The sequence below is a fragment of the Ochotona curzoniae genome, unplaced genomic scaffold (assembly GCF_017591425.1).
Source record: "Ochotona curzoniae isolate NIBS_2020 unplaced genomic scaffold, NIBS_Ocur_1.0 contig_3432, whole genome shotgun sequence".
NCBI lineage: Eukaryota > Metazoa > Chordata > Mammalia > Lagomorpha > Ochotonidae > Ochotona > Ochotona curzoniae.
Window position 1 is genome coordinate 22,011,152 of NW_024465859.1, and position 20,522 is coordinate 22,031,673.

Sequence of the window (20,522 nt, forward strand, 5' to 3'; positions counted from 1 at the left end):
GGTCCTGTGGTGGCCACCAAGCACTCACACTGTGAGGACTGTCCCTGTAGGAAGGAGCCCTGCTGGGAGGGAAAAGTTAGAACTGAAGCCCACGACATGACCACTGTCACCTAGGGCTGGGGAGGGAGGCAGGCTACCCACCTCAACATGACTGATGCCACTGCCCACTGTTGTCACTTGGTGTTCCTGCTCCGTGGCTTGACTTAGGTCACATCCTGGGTCCCTGCAGACTTGGGGTACTGTGGCATGTGGTGGCAGCCAGACACAACAGAGGTGACCGTGGTTATCTCAAGGCCTAGAACAGGCTCAGCTGAGTGGCCTCCAAAGTATGCCCCAATGGCCAAGATGAAGGCACAGGGACCCAGGAGGCGACTTCTTCCCAAGTTCCCATCTGTTCCTCCCTAGGCCCCCTCCACTTCCTGCTGGTCTCCAGCCTCACTTCTTTGACAAGCAGCTGTCCATCTCCATTTTTATTGAAATACAAAAAGTGCAAACGGTGAAATACATGATCGGTGCCAAGGAAGTCATTAAGTGTGAATGGTTAACACCTGATTCACAGTACAAGCACCCCCTAACCCCCACCCCCTGCCCCGCATACACCCAGGTTCAGGCCAGCCAGGCAGGGGCCAGGCCAGATACCACAGGGATCTAAAAGGCTCCCCAGAACATAGGGCTATGAGCAATGCTTTACACACAAAAGAGGCCAGAAAGCAGAGTGGTTTGGGTCCAGGCTAAAGACACGGGCTGAGGGAACCAGCCACAGCTCCGGGCCCTGGGTGTCCAGCTGTGTCAGTTTCCTGGACAGGGTGCCCAATGCAGTCAGGCCCAGGCTCAGCCCCTCCTGGCCGGCATAGGGCACTGAGCAGGTTCCTGAGCTTCCTCACAGCTCAGGGTGTGGAGCGGCTGGCCAAGGTGGGGAAGGAGGTAGGGGCAGGGTGGGCAGTGACTACAGATGCACCCCAGCCACCTGGGAACAAAGTGGCAGGAGGGAGCCACCCCGGGTTCCCCACAGGAGTGTCATGGAAAGGAACACAGCTGGAATAAGGAACATAAACCCCAGCAGTGGGGTCCAGGTTTCAGAAAGAGACCAGGGACCTGCAATCAAAACCTACCTGCCAAGGGGCTCTCAGCTGGGAGCAAACTCTTGGTCCCTCCGGCAGGCAGCCTGGGCCTCCTCTCCAGCTGGAGGCAGGAATCCCAGCAGCCCCGGAGGCACTAAATCACCTCTGGCCAGAGCAGGAAGCCCAAGGCTGAGCTTGTGGGAGAGGAGGTGAAGCGGGAGGGTGTCTGCCTGTTGCTGAGCCCACCAGCCACGAGTCTGTTGCCAATGGATGCTGGGACTCTGGGCCCTTTCATCCAAGCTGCCTGTCCTGGCAGGACCAAGGGACAAGGAGCCCCAGGGGCAGCACCATTCAGGAAAGGCCACCCCAGTTCCTGGAGAAAGAGGAGCAATAGGCAAGGACTCTAGCCCTGGCACCCTTGCCTAACTATCCTTCCATTGGAAGCCCAGCCTTTAGCGGGATCACTGATGTGGGTGCTCGTATCCAAGGTAACACACAGCAGATCCCAAAAAGCTGGACGTGGAGGCGCCTCGGCATGCCCAAGCCAGGTCAGAGGACTCGGCCATGGCTGGAAGATGAGGGAAGAAAGGACCACCCCTGCCCCCAGCCCAGCTGGCAGTGACTCTGGCTAGCCATGGTTGTCAGGACCACATAGGCAGGAGAAAGCAGGAAAAGGGGTCCCTGGGCTCAGCCAGAAGAACCGAGCCCAACTCTAGGAAGCCTGGCAGGAGCCAGGCACCCAGACAGGCAGTGAGAGATATAAGGCGAAGAGGACTGTCCCAGAATAATAGCAAGGCCTCCGGGGCCAGCACAGGGGGCCTGAATGGGGTGAACCACCACTGTGCCTGGGCCCAGACCCCATCTCCCAGGGTCTTTGCGGTCTCTGCTGGGCAGAGGCCTGGGCTGATGCCTCAAGAATGAGTCCCAAGTGGTAGAGGGAAAACAGAGCAAGGGGGCGGCTGGGGCAGGAGTGGAGCTCACACCCCTCTGGCGTCAGAGCTAGGGAACAGCTCAGCCTGATGGTCCAAGAGGAACTTGGTGAAAGTGTTGATGGGGTTGATGGCCTTGAGGGTGATGGCAGCATCCTTGGCCCACAGCAGGTTGGGGCCGAAGACGACGGCCAGGTTGGTGTTGGTCATCTTGTTCTGGTCACAGTGGGCGGAGACCTGCAGAGGGAAGCTGGGCTGAGTGGACAAATCCAATGCATGTGTATGAGTTTCTGTGTGTATATGGTGTGTGTGTGTGCATGCGCACTGCAGGAAAAGGCCACACACTTGGTCTCCTGCCAACAATTGGCAGTACGGAGCCTCTCCCAGCTCCCAGTGAGCAGCAGGGGCCAAAACTTGTGAGGCATCACCTGCACTAGGAAGGCCGTCAGGAAGCAGAGCACCCGGAAGTTCTCCTCGGGCAGCGTGTGGAGGACCTGCTGCGTCACCTCCACTCTCTGGCTCTCCTCAATGCCTGCAATGGACGAGAGCCTGGGTTACAGGGGTGCCTGGTACAGAGGCCCTGACACGAGTTCCAGGGGGACACCAGCCAGACTTTTCCCTTAGAGGGTGGGGTGGGAGGACAAGTGGCCAAACATACCTGTCCCGAGTCCCACCCCCAAGACCTGGCTGAAGCAGTGGGCAGGAACACTCACTAAGAAAGCCCACCACGTGGGGGTAGAGGTCGAATGTGAGCAGCGGCTCAGGCAACTCCCGAAGGAAGGTCTTGAGGATGACTGCCGGCAGGTGTAGCTCATTGTACTGGTCAAAGTCCACAGGCAGCCCTGGGGGAGGGGGAGAGGCAGTTGGCTTGGCTCCAGGAGAAGGCTCCACTGCTCCACTTTCTTCAGCCAGGGCATAGTGAGCCTTCCGCCTCCTGCCTCTCCTCTTTTTCAAGGACCAGGGGACACCCTTCAGGCCATGCGCGTAGAGTAGACACCCGGGCTCACACTGTAAGTACCTCCACCGCCTCTGCATGGATCAAGATCCAATGCAGCCAGGCAAGAATGGGATGGCACCTACAGAGCGAAGCCAAAAAATGCCACCAAAACCCAGGCCCAGTGAAAAAATCTGGGACCCTTGTTCATGGGGCAACAGAAGGCAGAGAGGGCCTGGAGCAGTCCTGCCACCGACTCACCCATGTTGTACTTCTGCTGCACTTCCCGCACAATCTGCGTGTTAGCCGACCTCCGGAAGATGCCCTCTGTGGTGAGAGCTGGCGGACAGTGTGGTTTGATGAGACTAGGTGCTCTGGCCCAGGGGCAGAGGTGGGGTGGGGCGAGGTTGGACAGCAGCAGCCTGGGCTGGGTGGGTGCACTCACCATGGGCCTGCAGGTAGGCGACTGTCTCCCGGAGGACAATGGGGATGGGCTGCTGGTCTGGGCTCTTCTCCTGGAGGCTGCGGGAGTGGGTGTGGTGAGTGGGTGGGGAGGGGGCTGGGGCCCCGCCCATCCTGCAGGCAGCCAGGGCCTCCGCCCCCATACTCACTGCTGTAGTGAGACCCCAAACTGTTGGTTGGGTAGGGGTGGCCGTGGTGGCATGGGCTTGGGCGCTGTGGCAGGGCTCTTCTGTGTGGACTTCAGAAAGTCATCGTACCTAGGCGTTGGAGGGGAGGGGAGTCAGACCTCCTGGCCGGCTGGATCATGGCTGAGCCCAGTGTGTGGGCCTCCACTTAGGTGTCTCACAAAAACCATTCCCTTCAATCCTCTAACAGTCCTAGCAGTCAGCACTGGAGACAATAATGACTTTAAAGACTGGTTGGGCAACTTGCAAATGGCAGAGGTTATCCTTGCGTTGTTTACTTAGTAAGAGAGCCCCCAAATGCCGTTTTTCCCCTAGCTCACACCCCTGTGTTGGCTGCAACGGCTGGGATGGGTCCAGGATGAAGACAGGAACCAAAAACCCAACACGGTCTTCACTGTGGCTGGGCCCCAATCACTTCAGCCATCACTGTCTCCCAGCGTCTGTGACAGCAGGAAGCCGGAAGTAGCAGAACCCAGAGGCAGGAATCGAACCCAGGCAGTGTAGGGACCAGGGTATCTTAACTGGCCAGGCTCAGTGCCTGCCTGTAGGAATGGGAGTAAGCTTGCTCTGCCTGGCCCATCTGCCACTCCCTTCATCTGCTGTCCCTCCCAGGCCTCCCCATTGACCTGATCCGCCCCTCCCCTTAGTCCCTCCAGCCCTCCCCGTCCTGTCCCTCCCACCCCCACGCACTTGAGCACTTGACGAGGGATCCCCAACTGCTCCAGCTTCACGTGCTCACTCAGCTCACTCAGGTAATTCACGTAGAAGATCTTACGCCCAAACTTGAAGCTGTGAGAGAGGCAAGGGCCAGGGTCAGGGGTGGGCCGCTCCAACAGCTCTCCCTAGCAGTCACGTGTCCTCTCACAAAGAGCCCTACACCCATACTGTCCGTCCCCAGGGGCCTGCACTGAGCCTGCTCACCTAATGAGGGGTTTGAAGAGGATGAGGAGGGTTTTGATGAACATGGTCGGATGCACAATGTACAGGGCCTTGATATTCTTCTTGTACCTGTGGTGGCAGAGCAAGGAACTGAGAAGTGTGTTGGGGAGGGCTGGAAAGACACAAGAGAGTGAGGGAGAGAGAAAAAAATCTTCCCTCTGCTGGTTCATTTCCTTAAATGGCCACAACACCTAGGGCTGGACCAGGCTGAAGCTGGGAAGCCTGGAACTCCATCCGGGTCTTCCATCTGTGTGGCAGGAGACCAAGTACTTGAACTGTCACCTGCTGCCCACTGGGATGTGCATCAGCAGGCAGCAGGATGAGCCACAAGCCAGCATGGAATGTGGGCCTCCCAAGCAGCGGCATGGCCACTGTGCCACTGCGTCTGCTCCAAGGAGAGCTCAGTGAATACTTTCTGATTTGACTCCTGCTGGCAAGCGTGAGAGGTAGGCACCACAGCCGCCCCCTTTCATAGAACAGAAAAATCAAAGGATCAAAGAGGTTAAGGTACAGGCAGTTTCAGAGTGAGTAAGCAGAGAAGCTGGGATGTAGGCCTCTGCGTTCTGACTTCAGATTCTTGTCGTCTGCTTACCCAGGTGGGGAAACTGCCTCCCCACTGGCACAAAGCTCCTGCCCAAGCAGGGGGCAGCCCACCCACCAGCAGAGCCACCTGCCCCCCGCCCCCCGGAGCCCTCCCCCAACACACTTGCGGTCAAACTCCCGGTAAGCATCACGCAGCCAGCTGAGAGAGGGCTTGTTGTCACTTGTCAGGCCATGGTGCAGGTAAAGCAGAGTGTAGTCGCTCTCCACATACTGGTCCAGGGTGTGCTTCAGGTACCTTTGGAAGCAAAGATGCTACTCAGGCAGCTCTGTATATCAGGGACACAGACCCCACATCCTAGAGCCTCCTTGTCGTCTCCTGCCCTCCCCTCAGAAGCTGTCCATTCTGGCTGCCTATCGGTCATGGCCATGTCCCTGTGCACGAGACACAGGGTGGTAGCTGGGATAAGGGCAGCAATATCAGTATCAACAACAATTATGATCTCTCCCATCTTGGGGCAGTGACTGGCAGGTGGGAGACCAGAATGGAGGCTGACCTTACCCCCAGCTGAGAAATAATGGCACTAGAGGACTGGTGCAATGGCTCAACTAGCCAGTCCTCTGCTTGAAAGTGCCATCATTCCATACAGATGCTGTCCTGTGTCCTAGCTGCTCCACTTCCCATCCAGCTCTCTGCTTGTGGCCTGGAAAAGCAGTAGAGGATGGTCAAAAGCCTTGGGACCTTATGCCCACGTGGGAGACCTGGAAGAAGCTCCTGGTTCCTAGCTCTGGATTGGCTCAGCTCCAGCCACTGCAATCATTTGGGGATTGAACCAGTAGATGGAAGATTGTTCTGTCTCTTCTCTCTGTAAATCTGCCTTTCCAATAAAAATAAATAAATTTAAAAAGAAGAAAAGAAACGAGGGCACTAAGCAGAGGTAAATGCCAGCACCTGGACCTTCAGGATCCACCCCTCAGACAGCTGTCTTTTGTGCATGAACTCCAATCCAGGCTGTATGGCACTGTGCGCACAGGAGGAGGATGGCACCAGAAGGACACATGCTCCAGTCACTGGTTTTTTAAAAACGCTCTCCTCTTTGGAAAGGAAGAGAGACTGAAACCGATCAGATGAAATCATCAGCTGGTTCACTCCCCAGATGCACAACCAGGCAGAGCTAAGTGGGATCAGAGGCAGGAACTCAGGACTGAAACCAGGCTTCTCTCTTTTGCAGCAGTCAGGAACCCAAGGACTTGAGCCAGCACAAGCGGCCTTCCAGGGTGGGCACTGGCAGGAAGCTAGGAACAAGGAGGAGCCAGGACAGAGACCTGGTGCAGGATGTGGGACATGAGCATCTTCAGGGATGTTTTCACCACTGAGCCAGCTGCACCCTATCATTGGGCTTTTTGGGAACATAGAGTCCCTTCTGCTCAAGTTCCCTAAAACATACAGCATGGTAGGCCACTATCTTTCTGTCGCCAACACAAGCAGGCACTCTGCTGAGTGCATGTGAAGAACTTGGGCTCCAACAGGAACACTTGTCCTGTCCTTCAACCTGGCAAGCAACTTCTGAGGGGAGGAAGGGGGTGGAAAGAACAAGGAACAATCCCAAGAATTCAACCTAGTGCCTGGATGTGACCTGACGCAGCCCAGAGAGGGTCACAGTACAGCTAACGGAGGCTGGAGGCTTCCAGATTCTGACAGTTATTCACTACACTACCGTTTGTCCCTCACATGCATCTACCACCTTGCAGGTTAAAGAGCTGTCACTTGAGCAGGTGCACATTGGAACTTGGGAAACAGAGAAGGTTCTGGAGAAAACCGATGCCACCATCCATCCATGGAGGCTGCAACCTTTGAGACAGCACTGAAGTGCCACTTATGAGAAGCAATAAAGGGTCCTACTCTTTGAACCTGAAAAAATATGAGGGTTCTGTTTGAAAGTATTTGTGGAAAAAGACACGACAAGAACAGCTTTTTTTGGTACAAAAAATTGTGAGGTGCCAGTCTGGCACAGCACATTACACTACTGCTTGCAACACTGACATCCCACAGGAGCACCAGTTCAAGTCCCAGCTGTCCTGCTTCTGACCCAGCTCTCCATTTCCCTCTGGGAAGGCAGTGGAAGATGGTTCAATGGTTGTCACCCACATGGGAAAACCAGATGGAGTTCTAGGCTCCCGGTTTTGACCTTGCCCAGACCCAGCTGGCCACCGTGGCTATCTGGGGAGCGAGCCAGAGGATGAAAGATCTCTGTCCCCACCTCTTCCTCTCTCTGCATAAATCTTTTGGTTCAAATCCTGGCTCTGCACCCAGTTTCAGCACCTTGCTAGTATGCATTCTGAATTCTGCAGCGACTCAAGCCTTTGGGTCCCTCCCACCCACGGTGGACACCCAGCTGGGGCTCTAGGGTCCTGCCTTCATTCACCCCAAGCCCAGCTGTTCCACACACTTTAGAAATGGGTCAGTGACTGGGAGTTCTCTGTCTCTCTGCTTTTCAAAATAATTTTTTTTAATTCATAGAAAATGCATTATATATATTAGAAAATGCATTATTTACATATAATATATATAGTATATTATAATATATAACAATAGGGTGCCTTCTTAGCGCAGTAGGTAGCGCGTCAGTCTCATCATAATATATAACAATACATAATATTATATATATATAAACTACACAAAGGTTTCCAATTTTTTTGCTCCAAAATATCTTGTAGTTCCATTCCTCTATGAACTCTCCAAAAGGCTCTCAAATAGCCAGGAATTTATCCTAAGGAAACAGCCAGAGATGAACAGAAACATTTTTGCAAAACATGACTCATCCCAGACTGTTTTATGATGGGGGGCAGGGTTAAAAAAGCTCTAAGCAGCACGCTAGCTGCCCAACATCAAGGAATTCGGAGAAGAAATCATGGGACATCTATAAATAGAAGCCCTCCAGGATGTTTCTGCAGACAGAGCTAATGCGCGAAGTCAGGTGGCGGAGCTAGGGTCACCCCGGGGCTGGTGTGTGGTGTGGGCAAGATGGGGTGGAGGCGGTGGCCAACCCATCACCTGGCATCCTTCCGTGCTGGTCTCTCTGCATGCATATCCCAAGTCAATAAAATGCTTTTTAAAGGATGCCTTTGAAGAGTGCCCAAGGCACAGATAATAAAATCGTTACATAAGGTGGCACACTGACGCTGGAGCCCCACATATGGCATGGAGAAAAATAGGGAATGCATACACTGAAATGTGAACAGAGCTTTTCTCTCCTGGTGGAGAAGACTTTGTTACACAGTTGTCTACACTTCCTCTCTCCATTGCTACCTACACTTCCCGAAGCTCTTCTAACTGTAATACTTTAACTCCAAGCACATGGCCCTCTGGTGGCCCATCTTACTGCTACAAGCCTGGGAGGGTCACAGCTGGCACCTGCCCTGGCATTCACCTCACAGGCAGCCGGAGACAGGGTTGAAGCTTGGCCAGCATCTGATGTCGAGCTTTGGGCACTTTCTGTGTCACACACTGACCCCTACCACCACCCTGGGAAAAGCCACATCTAGGCTTGTGTGACTGAAAACAGGACCCACGGACTCACTAGGGCAGAGCCTCGCTTCTCTGGCAGGATGACCACCAAGAGGAGGTGCTGGCCGGTCAGGGGTATCCCATCACCCCCATCCTCTGTCCCCCATGCACACTCTCACTGGGCCAGGAGCCTCTTACTTGTCCAGTCTGGAAGATGCTATGAGTTTCCCAGAACAGGAGGATGTGACCCAGTCACCTGTAGGCTGGCTCCCTGGCCTGCTGCTGGCTGTGTCAGGGGAAGGACCTGGCCAAGGCCCTGCCTGTCTCGCCTGAGGAGCAGGAGGAAAGGTCAGGAGGCCAGAGGAGCTCAGTTTCCCGGCAAGACTGGAAAGACTGGTGGCTCACTAGGGGTGGCTCTGACTCCAAGCACGAATCTCCTCCCCTCCTGCAGAAAACAGTCCCTCCCCCACCCCCAAATCCTTCACCAACATTGAGGACCCCAAAGGGCTGCTATAGGCAGTGCAAGAATGGTGCCATTGAGAGAATGCTTTGAAGTAGTCAGGGACGAAGTGTGAGCCAGGTACACCCAGAAGGAACAGGAGAAAATGGATACCACTCTGCCTTGGGGGTCCCCACTGTGGCCCCGGGAATGCCATCAATACTAAGTGGTTACTGGAATAGTGTGTGCAGAACATAATCACACCAGATGTCTGCCCCAACTAAGACTACAACGAGGAGCATCTACATTTGTGAATATTTCACATTCTCTTGTGTTTCTCCATTGTATTCAAAAGGCAGAGGGACAGCAACAGGGAGACAAACAGACACACGACAGATTCCCCATGTGCTAGTTCACTTCCCAAATGCCTGCAACTGTTGGGGTGGGGCCAGGCCGAAGCCGCTTGGAGCCAGGTACTCAATCCAAGCCCCATGTGGGTGGCAGGGACCCGAGTCCTTGAGCCACCACCTGCTGCCTCCCAGGTCCACACTGTAGGAAGCTAGACTCAGAAATGCGTTGGCACCCAACCCCAGGCACTCTGACAGGGCATATAGGGGTATGTTTCAAGCAGTCCCTACACCCTTATGCCAAATGCCCAATCCCCTTCTTAAAAAAGTTTTACTGGAACCAGCACTGTAGCATAATGGTAACAATGCAGCCTGCAGTGTTGGCATTCTATATGGGTACTGGTTCAAGTCCCAGCTGTTCCATTTCCAATCCAACTCCCTGCTAAAGGCCTGGGCAAGCAGCAGCAGATGAACCAAGTGCTGAGGCTCCTGCACCCACACTGCAGACCTGGAAGAAGCTCTTGGCTTCAGCTCCAGCCATTGCAGCCATCTGGGGAAATGAACCAATGAACAGAAGTATCATTCTCAGGCCTGGCGCAGTGGCCTAGCGGCTAAAATCCTCGCCTTGAACACACCGGGATCCCATATAGTCTCTGGTTCTAATCCCAGCAGCTCCACTTCCCATCCAGCTCCCTGCTTGTGGCCTGGGAAAGCAGTTAAGAATGGCCCAAAGCCTTGGGACCCTGCACCTGTGTGGCAGACCTGGAGGAAGTTCCAGGCTCCTGGCTTCAGATTGGTGCAGCACCGGCTGTTGCGGTCACCTGAGGAGTGAATCATCGGATGGAAAAATCTTTCTCTCTATCTCTCCTCTCTCTGTATATCTGACTTTGCAATAAAAATAAATAAATCTTAAAAAAACCAACTTTCTCCTCCTCCCACTCCTGTCTCTGTAACTCTGTCTTTCAAATATATAAACAAATCTTATTTATTTAGCTGAAAGGCAGAAAGAGACAGCACATTGTTTTTTTTTAAGACTTATTTATTTTACTTAAAGCCAGAATTAGAGAGAGAGCGAAGAAGAGATATCTTCCATCTGGTGGATCACTCCCTGCATGGCTGCTAAGGCCAGAGCTGGGTCAGTCTTAAGCTGGGAGCCAGGAACCCATTCCAGGTCTCCCACATGGCTACAAGGGCAAAACACCTTGGGCCCTCCTCTGCTACTTTCCCAGGCAATAAGCAGGAAACTGGATGGGAAGAAGAGCAGCTGGGACTTGAACCAGTACTAAGTGAGGACACAATTGTTACAAGTGAAGAATCGGTCTGCTACAATAGCAGCCACAAGAGCACATGAGTTTTTACATCATCTTTCCATGAGCTTTAAGGACCATTGTATTTGGCTTTACAACCCATACATAGAAATCATCAGCAATGAACGTGGCACAATAGAAAATGGCACTAAGTATTCACTGAAATGAGAGACAACTGCAAGCACCTCCAATGTATCACCTAATTCTCACAGCCAGACCTCCCACCTGGACGGCATTGAACTTAAAGCACAGCCACGTGCAGTGACTCAGTCTCTAAGGAAGGAGGGTTGTATTATCACCTCTTCTGGAAAGGTGAGGCAAACCAGGCTAGAGAGACTTGTCAAGGCCACATAACCAGCTCCCTGGGCCAGACACTGGGCCTGCCCCTTGTCCAGCCTTCTGTTGATAAACCACAGCTCCCTCAGGGAAAGTGGGGAGGCACAGAAAGGGGTGGCCTGGTCCCCCAGGCAAGAGAGGGACAGCAAGGACTGTGGCATTAGGCAATTCTGGGATTCAAGGGGCAGGTCCCCCATCTTTCCCCAGGGCACTCACCCCAGGAGCTTGCTGTGGTCCAGCTGGTGGCTGGGGGGCATCCGACAGGCACTGAACACAATGATCTTCCGCCCGTACTTGTCATCTCCTGTAAAGAGAAGAAAACGGGGCAGCGTGGGTGGACAATGAAGCCGAAGCAGGGTAAGGAACTTAGGGGGTGCCAGCCTGTGGGGAGCTGGACCCGCTGCTGCAGGGCCCCAGTGGCCCAGGCAGGAAGCACACTTCTGGGTAGCCCTGCTACTGAACCGAGAGGACTTGGCTGCTGTCAGAGCTGCTGAGCTGCAATGTAAAAATGAAGTATAATATCTGGCAGAAATGACCCAAATGTCCGCTGTTGGGTGAAGGGCTGGCGTAAATGTGGCATACCCATGCAATGGGCGGGGTGGGGTACTGCTCGGCCACACAGAAAGGGGGTGCAGCACGGACACACACTGACAACACCAATGAGCCTCAAAAACACAATGCGAAGTGACAACAGCTAGACATAAAAAGGCCACCTACTACATGATCCTACTGACACCAGCCATCTACAACAGGTTCGTCCACAGGGACAGAAAGCAAATGAATGTTTTCCAGATGTTGGGAATAGGGACGAATGGAAACTGGCTGCTTAACGGTATGGGTGATGACAATGTCTTGGAATTACATTGGCTGCACAGCATGGTAATTATACCGTACCACTGACTTATCTATTTTACTTTTTTTTTTTAATTGGAAAGGCGGATATACAGAGAGGAGAGACAGAGAGGAAGATCTTCCATCCGATGATTCACTCCCCAAGTGAGCGCAACGGCCGATACTATGCCGATCCGAAGCCAGGAGCCTCTTCCGGGTCTCCCACGCGGGTGCAGGGTCCCAAAGTTTTGGGCCGTCCTCAACTGCTCTCCCCGGGCCACAGGCAGGGAGCTGGAAGGGAAGCGGGGCTGCCGGGATAGAACCGGCGCCCATATGGGATCCCGGGCGTGCAAGGCGAGGACCTTAACCACTGCGCCACCGTGCCAGGCCCCTCACTTATCTATTTTACAATGATAATCTTGGCTGGCCCAGCACTGTGGTATAGACCTTTCAGCCACGACTTACAATGCTGGCACCTCAGGTGGCTGCCAGCTTGAGTCCTGGCTGCTCTGCTTCCAATCCAGCTCCGTGCTGATGCAACTGGGAAAGCAGTAGAAGATGACCCAAGTGCTTACGCCCCTGCACTCACTTGGGAGACCAGGCCAATCTGAGCAAATGAATCACAGGATGAAAAATCACCCTCCATATCTTTCCCTCTCTGTAACTTTTTCAAATATATACACATTATGTGTGTGTGTGTGTGTGTGTGTGTATATATATAATTCTTGCTTAAAAATCTTTTTAATTCTTTATTCAAAAAGCACAGACAAGATGTTCCATACAGTGGAACCTAGAACTCCAACGACAAGCAGGGGAGATGCAGCCCACATGGGTGGCAGGGGTCCAAGTAATTGTACCATCCTCTGCTACTTTCCCAAGCTCACTAACAGGGAGCTGGATCGGAAGTGGAATAGCCAGGACTTAAACTGGCTACATTCACATGGGATGCCAACATCACAGGTGGTGGCTTAACATGATATGCCACAACTCCAACACCCCAAATGACGGTTTTGTTATATAACTTCTACCTCAATTTTTAAGTCATACTTATCACAGAACAGACATTGTCAAATAGTCATCTTAAAGGTCTACGTTTGGGGCAGGTGCTTGGCACAGCAGTTAAGATGTAGCTTGGAGCAATTGTAGCCTATATCAGAACACCCAGGTTCGAGTTTCACCTCTGCTCCCAATCCCAGTTCCCTAACCACTCCCTGGGAGGCAACAGGGGATAGTTCAAATGATTGGGTGCTGGCCACCATATGGAAGACCCAGATAGAGTTCTTGGATTGGGCAGTGAACCAGTACATGGAGATCTTGCTCTCAAATAAAACTTTTTAAGTCAACACTTATTCTGTAAGCAGCCTCTGGGCAGAGGGACTCAGCAAACCCTCGGTACCCCAGGGCCAGCCGTGGGATTCCTCTACCATCACGTCTCATTCCAAGCACATCATCTTGTCTGAAGACTAAATGACCACACTTGGCTCTGAGTCACCTCTAAACACTTCTAAAAGGCAGTCCTTTCTTCCTAGGGCTAGAGAACATGGATTTCAGAGGAGTTTGAAACACAGTGAAGAAACATTCCGACGTCAACTCAGGAATGTTGGCCCAGTTAGGAAGCGGGGAAGCTCCTTTCCCCTAAAGTAAGGTGTTCTTTCAGGGTTGGCCTGGACCAGGAAGCCCACACTGGGAGGTAGGGACTGAGGGCTAGACTGGCAGGCCCAGCCTCATGAATGAGTGCAGGGTCAGAGCAACCAGGACTCCTAATATGAGTGTAGGGAAGGGTTGGGGGGCAGGCGTGGGAGTACCATCTTCCTATTTCCTCCAAGCACAGAAAATGACCAGGGGAGATGGGGAGATGCTGCGGGGAGCAGGGAGCTTCTTATAGACTCCTTCATCCCACCAGGCTCTTCCAGCCACGAAGATCAAAGTCTGTGCCCTCCTGGCTCCAGAACGTCAAGTGCTGGTATGTGGAGAAGCAAGCAGCTGGGGTGGGAGGCCGGGGGCCTGTGTCCCCATTGCTCAGCTGGTCAAGGCACTTTGGAAGTGGGGGCGCTCTGGGAACTCAGGTTCTAATAATGGGCTGAGCAGCCCCATGGCTCCCTGCTGTCACACATCATCCAGGAGAGAGAGGGCGCCACACCCCCAGTAAAGCATAGGTGGTCTCACAGAGGCCTGGGACCAGCTAGGGACACTTCACTGGACCAGAAATGTCTTAAAGAGGAAAAGTGCTCTTCCACACGGGATCTTCAGTGCCAACCCAGAGTTCCAAAGTCCGGCAACATTGTTCTAGAAGTGCAGGCAGGATGATAACAGGCAGTGGGCAGGGGTCAGAGGGTCAGTATCTCAGGCGGACGAGAAACAAGAACGGGGCAGCTTAGGATTGGCCCCTGCCCACCTGCTCCTAGGAGTGAGGTCCTGTGGCCCAAGCCCCCTGGGATCCTGGCATTGGCCAGCGGGCAGGGTGGCTTTGGCTCCAGGAAGCCCCTGTGAAGAAGTAGCTAGGGCCAGCCCTTCCACTCCCAGGGGAGATCTGAGAGAGATAAGGAGGAGATGGCAGCTCAGGAGCCACTAGGGGACAGAGCTCGAGCAGCAGAAAATGAGCAGGAGGGGGAGGGCAAGGAGGGCCTGGAGAAGTGCTGTGGAGAGCTGAGAGTGAGGAGGCCACAGCATTCCCCAGATAGCAATCAGGGCGACCTGGCTGTTAATCAGCAGCAGGACCGGGCAGCGCCTCTGGCAGACATTCCAGGCACTGCCAGCTCCGGGGCTGGTCTGTCTCCATATCTGCAGAAGGCAGGCCAAGGACAAGGGTGCTGGGTGCCGGGTGCCGGGACTGGGCACTGGAGACACCTCAGACTCTGCCAGCTGAGTGATGCCTCAGTGTGATGGCAGAGAGAGCGAAGGACACAGACGTGCAGGGCCTTCCCCCACCCCGAGGGGTGGGGTGCAATGTGACAGAGGGGAATGTCACTCAGGCAGTGGAGAACCAAACTCCTCTTTCCCATCATGGGAGCATGCCAGGGCAGAACACCACCACCCACGGGGCGGGGGGCGGGGGGAGGGCAGGACTCCTTTTTTTTTGGCCTGTGGGTGTGTCCCTGCCCAGCCTCCACCCTGTCATGCCTCCCATAAATCCTTTGCTATTTCCTGCTCTCAGACACGGCCAGCCACCAGCCCCTAGCTCCCCGGAGCCGGGCCCCTGGCTTGGTATGGGCGTGAGCCTTCCCCAATCCACAGCTCCAGCCAAGCACAGAAAGTCGGCTGGGACACCTCCCTTGCTGGGCCCCTCAGCCTCGCCCCACCCCTGGGAGCACAGAAACCGCCTGCGGCTCTGCCTTCTACAGCACCTTGGGGGCCAGGGGAGAGCAGGGGGATACTGTCAGCCCACACTGCAACCAGGTCCAGGACAACACTGCAGGGGTGACAGAGGCCTGAGGCAACCCTCTAACCCAGAACAGGCTGAGCTGGGAGGGAACACCGGTACCATGGCAACGTCTTTGCTGGTAGGGATGAGGCTCTCAGCTTATCACATCTCTCCCAGACCAGCATCCTGGATGGACAGGCAGGAGGGACGGCGCTCTCGTCAGCTTCCCTGTGGCCAAGAGTTTGCAACACACAGCTTCCTCCAGGCACCCCCTCAGCCAGCCCCACACTGGGTCCTAGGACCAAATCCTACCAGGTTCCCCTTTCCCATCCAATGCCTCCCATGCAAGACCACACTGTCCCCCTTGCTTATAGCTGCCGGCCCCACCAACACAGTATGCCACAGGCACCTCCCAGCAGTGGAACACTTTTAAAGACAGGAACCAAGTCATGGCCATCTCGCTATCTCCCCTGTTCCAGGCTCCTGACTTCCAACCAACAGGAGGGAAGCAGATTCCTGGGGATCAGACTTCCAGTGAGGTTCGTCCACACCCCATCCCTGAACCAGCAGGGCCCCTCACTTGTGTAAGACACTGCTCCATTCCCAGGCTCCTGTCCCCCTTCCCAGCGGCTGACAGGGGAAAGCCACCACTGAGGCCAAGGGCAGGGAGGGGAACATGGTGACCCACTCAGGGCTTTCATTAGTGCTGGCTCCAGACTAGGACCAACACACGATCACGACACCAGCCCTTTGGGCAGCCCTATAAGGACTCAGCACATTTAAGGGGAGATCTGGAGATCAAACACAGCCGCTCTGGACTTGAAAGCCCCAGTTGACCAATGGAGACAACGGTCCCCCAGGGTAAGCCAGCAGCTGCAGGTGTCACGTCCAGGACCATGGGTTTAAAGTCCATGCTTTAGACGGCTGGAGCCCGGGGCCAGGGTCATACCCCTCCCAGCCCACCCACAGCCAGAAGTACACCTGTAAGGAAGAGGTGTGATGGGGCGGTGGGGAGGGGTGGTGCTCACCTGCTACCTCTACAATCTGGTGCCGGGCGATGTCGTAGTAAGGGTCATCCCACTTGAGGTGTGTGACAGGTTCCGGAGAGCTGCTTTTGGAGTCGTCTGGGGAACATGTCAAAGTCAGGATCAAGGCAGCAAAAGGGATATGCTCCTTCCTTGCCTGTCCCCCCACCTCCCAGCAAGGCCTGTGCCCCAGCCCAAGCCCAACGCCAAGGCTGGTCTACCGCTTTCCATCCTGCTTTCCCGGGTCTCCCCTGCCCGAGATGGCACACTGCCCACCTGACTTGGAGAAGTCGGGCATTTCATCAGAGGGCCAGTTCTGCTCATCGATGGAGGCCAGCTTCAGCTGGTTCAGAGACTGGCTGGTGTCGTCGAGGGTCAGGTCATCCTGCAGCTCTGAGAGTGGATCCATGGTCCAGTCTGTGCTCAACACAGCCTCAGCCCGCAGAAGCTGAAGGAAAACCTGAGAGCAGGTCAGAGTCAGCGACCCCTTGGGGTCACAAAGAGCATCCTGCTCACCATGCCCCACCCTGCTCCATCCCTCTCCCAAGCTCCCTGGTCCCTATCCCTCAACACTTGTCATCCCTGCCAAGAATTTCAAGCAGTGAAGTGCCAGGAAAAACAGCTGGAGCAGAGGACGGCGTGGCTCAGTCTCCCCACTTCAGGCCCTTTAGCTGGGCAGGGAAGAGCTGCTTGGCTGGCCTGGTCGGGAAGGGGTCAGAGGTTCACGCCCTTCTCCTTAAGGGCCCTAGCAGTTATAGGGATCAGCCTGCTGCAACACCACAGTGATCTCCAGGTCCAGCACCCCAAAAAGGTCAGCTGGTGCCCTGGCTAGGCCAGCCTAACCCTCCTCTGTCCTAGGGGTGAGGTAGGGACCAGAAATCATAGATCCCAGAAAAAAATTCTGACCTGGGGGCACTACTGTGTTTGCCATGAGACGACAAGCACCTGCCTGCCAGTCACAGCGGACAATCCACGGGCTCCTGGTACGAGCATCAAGGTGGGGAAAAAATTCCACTGACAGATCAGGCTCTAAGAACACAGGCAGGCAAGGAGGTGCAACACCTGGACGCTGAGACAAGAAGCAAGGCCCAGCACAGAGCAGTACATGTGGAGATCGGGGAGAGAGCAGGGAGGCCGCTCTGAACCAGGTCTCCTGCGTATGGCTGCAGCCACCAGGAGATGGCAGCCCGAAGCTAGGGGGATAGGCGTCTTCTGTCCTCAGCCCCGAGGAAGGCAGGGAAGCAACTCCCTTACCCACCACAGGCTGGTCACATGGGTAGGAAGGGGGCTTAATTCAACCCATTTGGTCCAACCCCGAGGAAGAGGCTGCTCTGTGCCCAGCTGCATTCCTGGAGCCCCCAGAAATGACTAATATGGTCACAGAGAATGAACAGGGCAGAAAAGTAGAACAGACAAGACCCACGGGGTGGGTGAGAGGAAGAGGCTGAGAAGAGCCATCCAAGATTCACAGATTTGGGCTCTAACGCGACGTGACAAGTTCCCACACGCTGCAGGGCCACGGGCTCTCTGTGCCTAGCAACTGCCGCCCCAGTTGCCAGGGTGACCACACTGATTCTCTGGCCAGAGATGCTTCCTGCTCCCCAGCCAAAGCCAAGCAGCTGAAGGCACTCCTCCTCCTTCTCCTCTGCCTCCTCTGGCCCGTCCCCCACCCTGACATCCCCCAGCCTTGCTCACCACTGAATCACAAGCCCCTTCCCAAGCACGCAGAGCAGAGGGACCCTGTCATGTTGGGTGCATACTGTCCAAAGCCAGATACCTGTGCCCCGCACCCCCTCAGGTCCAGCTCCCACAAACTCCACCTCCACCCCCACAGCCCTCAAGCCTCCGCGGGAGCCACCTGCACCTCCTTCCACATATCCAGCAGGATACAAGGGATGGAAAGCAAAGCCCTCCAGCTCTGGGCCTCCTGTCAGTCTCTGTCACTTTGTCACAACCTGTGAGCTGGCAAGTTCCCTCCAGCCCTCTCATCTTCTCCCCAGAGAAGATGTGCACATGGCATGGGGGCCTGAGGCCATGGACAAGGCCAACAGAGCAGGCATAAAGCCCAGCACGCTGCAGCCAACCTGGCTTTCACTCTGGGCTGTGGCTCTTAACTCCAGCTTCCAGCTGTCGCAGTCCCTGGAAAACAGCAGAGACAGTTCAAGGAGCTGGGTTCCCTGCCACCCACTTGGAAAACATTTCCAGCTCCAGGCTTTGGCCTTGACTAGGTACTGGCCAACACAAAAGTTCTGGTAGGTGAGAACTATCGCTCTGTTTCTCAAACAAATTCAAAAACAAGAGTCCAGCTCGATGGCTCAACTGGTTAATCCTCTCCCTTCAAGCACCGGGATCCCATATGGGCACCAGTTTGGGTCCCGGCTGCTCCTCTTCCCATGCAACTCCTTGCTTATGGCCTGGGAAAGGAATAGAGAAAGGCCCGAAGCCTTGGAACTCTGCAGCCACATGGGAAATCTGGAGGAAGCTCCAGGTATCTAGGTTTGGATCAGCTCAGCTTTGGCTTTTGCAACCATATGGTGAACAAACCAGTGGATGGAAGATCTGTCTCTCCTCTCTGTAAATCTGTCTTTCCTATAAAAATGAATAAATCTTAAAAAGAATTTTTTTCTAAAGAAAGGGTTAAGGGAGTCCTGGGATGAGTTATGCAGAGATCTGAATTACAGTTCTGTCTGAGCAAGGAATTACACACACGCTGGTTAAGTCCTTTTTCCATGAGGGTCTACATATCTGTAGAAGAGAAAGCTTGGGGCCAGCACCACAGCACCGCAGCACCGCAATCAGCACAATCCCACACTGGTGCACTGGTTCGAGTACTAGCTGCTTCACTTGTGATCCAGCACCCTGCTGATATGCCAGGTGCTTGGGTCTTTGCGACCCGCATGGGAGCCTCTGCTGCAGTTCTGGGCTCCTGCCCTCAGCCGTTGCAGCCATTTAAGGAACGAGCCAGTGGCAGATAGAAGACCTCCGTCTCTCCCTCTCTGTCATTCAACTTTTCAAAGAAACACATATGTCTTTTTGAAAAGAAGAAAGTAGCTCCTTCCAGAAATGCCCTACTACTGTGTTCAGAAATACTGGAGCGGAAGTGAACAGGATGAGGTATATGTGAGGCAGAGGAGTGCCACCTCAAGGGAGCTACACTCGAGCTCCATTGCTTTTCCAGGACTCCGGCACCCCATTAGGCCTCCAGACTCCCTCCCTAACCCCCTGATAAAACCTTCTTTTCCCAGCCAGGCCTCTCCCCACCCTGCAACCCAAAGTGGTGGCACCCATGCAAAGGAAGGAGGCCTAGGGAAGGTCTCACCCAAAGCCGTGCACCTGTCCCATCCAGGCTGCCCAGACATCCGCCACCAACAGGCCCCGGCCCCTCCCTGGGCCACACAGTTCCTCTCTGAGGCCCCTCCTCTCCTTGCCAGCCTTGGGAGAGTTGTGGGCATCTCTGAAAATGTGATGGCACCTGTGGGCACTTTTTCCCCCCACTAAGGAAAATCTTACATGCTACCGTAACTTTTCTGAGAAGTCCTTTGGAAAAACCCCTATTCAAACCACACAGGCACACAACCTGTGTTCAGCCACATGTTGAATAACTGAAGTCATCCATGGCTTAAAAGGCGACCAACATTTGCTCAACGTCACTGGAACACCATAAACCAAATCCAGAACCCAGAGCGACTTGAAAATCACAACCCACCGCCTCCCTTGGTTGCAGTCCCGAATTGCAAAAACGCAAATTTCACCCATCACAACAGCCAACAGATCCGGCCAGGTTTACAAAATCCTGAAAGGGGCGGGGGTGGGGAGTGGGGAGGGTAACGATCCTATTCCACACACTGAGAAAAGTGTGACCGCTTCAAGAGTGACAGGGTGTCCCCAAGTTTATTGCTCTACAGTGTTCCAGCGGGGAGACTTCCCCTAGCTCGGTGACCACCCTCTGGCCGGGCCTATTGCCCTGGGGAGAGGAGGAAGAAGGCAGCGAAGGGGGCGAGGTCTCCGGACTGCAGGCGCCAAAACGAGATAAGAAAAGCCAGGCCAGCAGATCCAGCTGCACACCAGGAGCCTCCTGTTGGAATCGTCCCCTACTCGGAGCCCATCTCCTCCCGCTCCACCGCCCCCTCCCTGGACACCCCGCGCCCAGCAGCTCACCGCGCTCGGACACAGCTCCCGCGGCCACGCCTGTCACTGCTCGGCAAACATCCGGATGCGCGAGGCAGCCGGCACCGCCCCCTCCTGCTCTCCCCGCGCCCTGCCCCGACCACTTCCGCCACGCCTCCTCCCTGCTTCCGGACGGCTGCCCGGTTCAAAC

At 54.7% G+C, this 20,522-nt stretch overlaps 1 protein-coding gene across 2 annotated transcripts; it reads right to left on the reverse strand.

The window, feature by feature from the left end:
• Positions 1-457: 457 nt before the first annotated feature.
• On the reverse strand, positions 458-20,428 carry ARHGAP1 (Rho GTPase activating protein 1). Of its 2 annotated transcripts, none has more exons than XM_040980194.1 (13): positions 20,363-20,428; positions 16,481-16,664; positions 16,208-16,303; positions 11,204-11,291; positions 5,217-5,348; positions 4,493-4,579; positions 4,262-4,360; positions 3,536-3,643; positions 3,370-3,446; positions 3,186-3,263; positions 2,704-2,832; positions 2,419-2,522; positions 458-2,227 (listed from the first exon to the last, which is right to left on the reverse strand). In XM_040980194.1, exons 2-13 carry the CDS (start codon positions 16,611-16,613, stop codon positions 2,039-2,041), a joined length of 1,320 nt encoding a protein of 439 aa, XP_040836128.1. In that variant the 5' UTR covers positions 16,614-16,664; positions 20,363-20,428; the 3' UTR covers positions 458-2,038. The 2 variants fall into 2 exon arrangements, with proteins under 2 accessions (XP_040836128.1, XP_040836129.1); XM_040980195.1 differs by having other exon boundaries at positions 16,481-16,652; positions 20,363-20,419.
• Positions 20,429-20,522: the final 94 nt, after the last annotated feature.

Excerpts from the sequence above, each read along its gene's own strand:
- ARHGAP1 (XM_040980194.1), bottom strand. The coding sequence starts at position 16,613 with ATGGATCCACTCTCAGAGCTGCAGGATGACCTGACCCTCGACGACACC. Across the intron at positions 11,292-16,207 it reads CCAGATTGTAGAGGTAGCAG|GAGATGACAAGTACGGGCGG; the intron begins GTGAGCACCACC and ends TTCTCTTTACAG. Across the intron at positions 4,361-4,492 it reads CTCTTCAAACCCCTCATTAG|CTTCAAGTTTGGGCGTAAGA; the intron begins GTGAGCAGGCTC and ends CCTCTCTCACAG.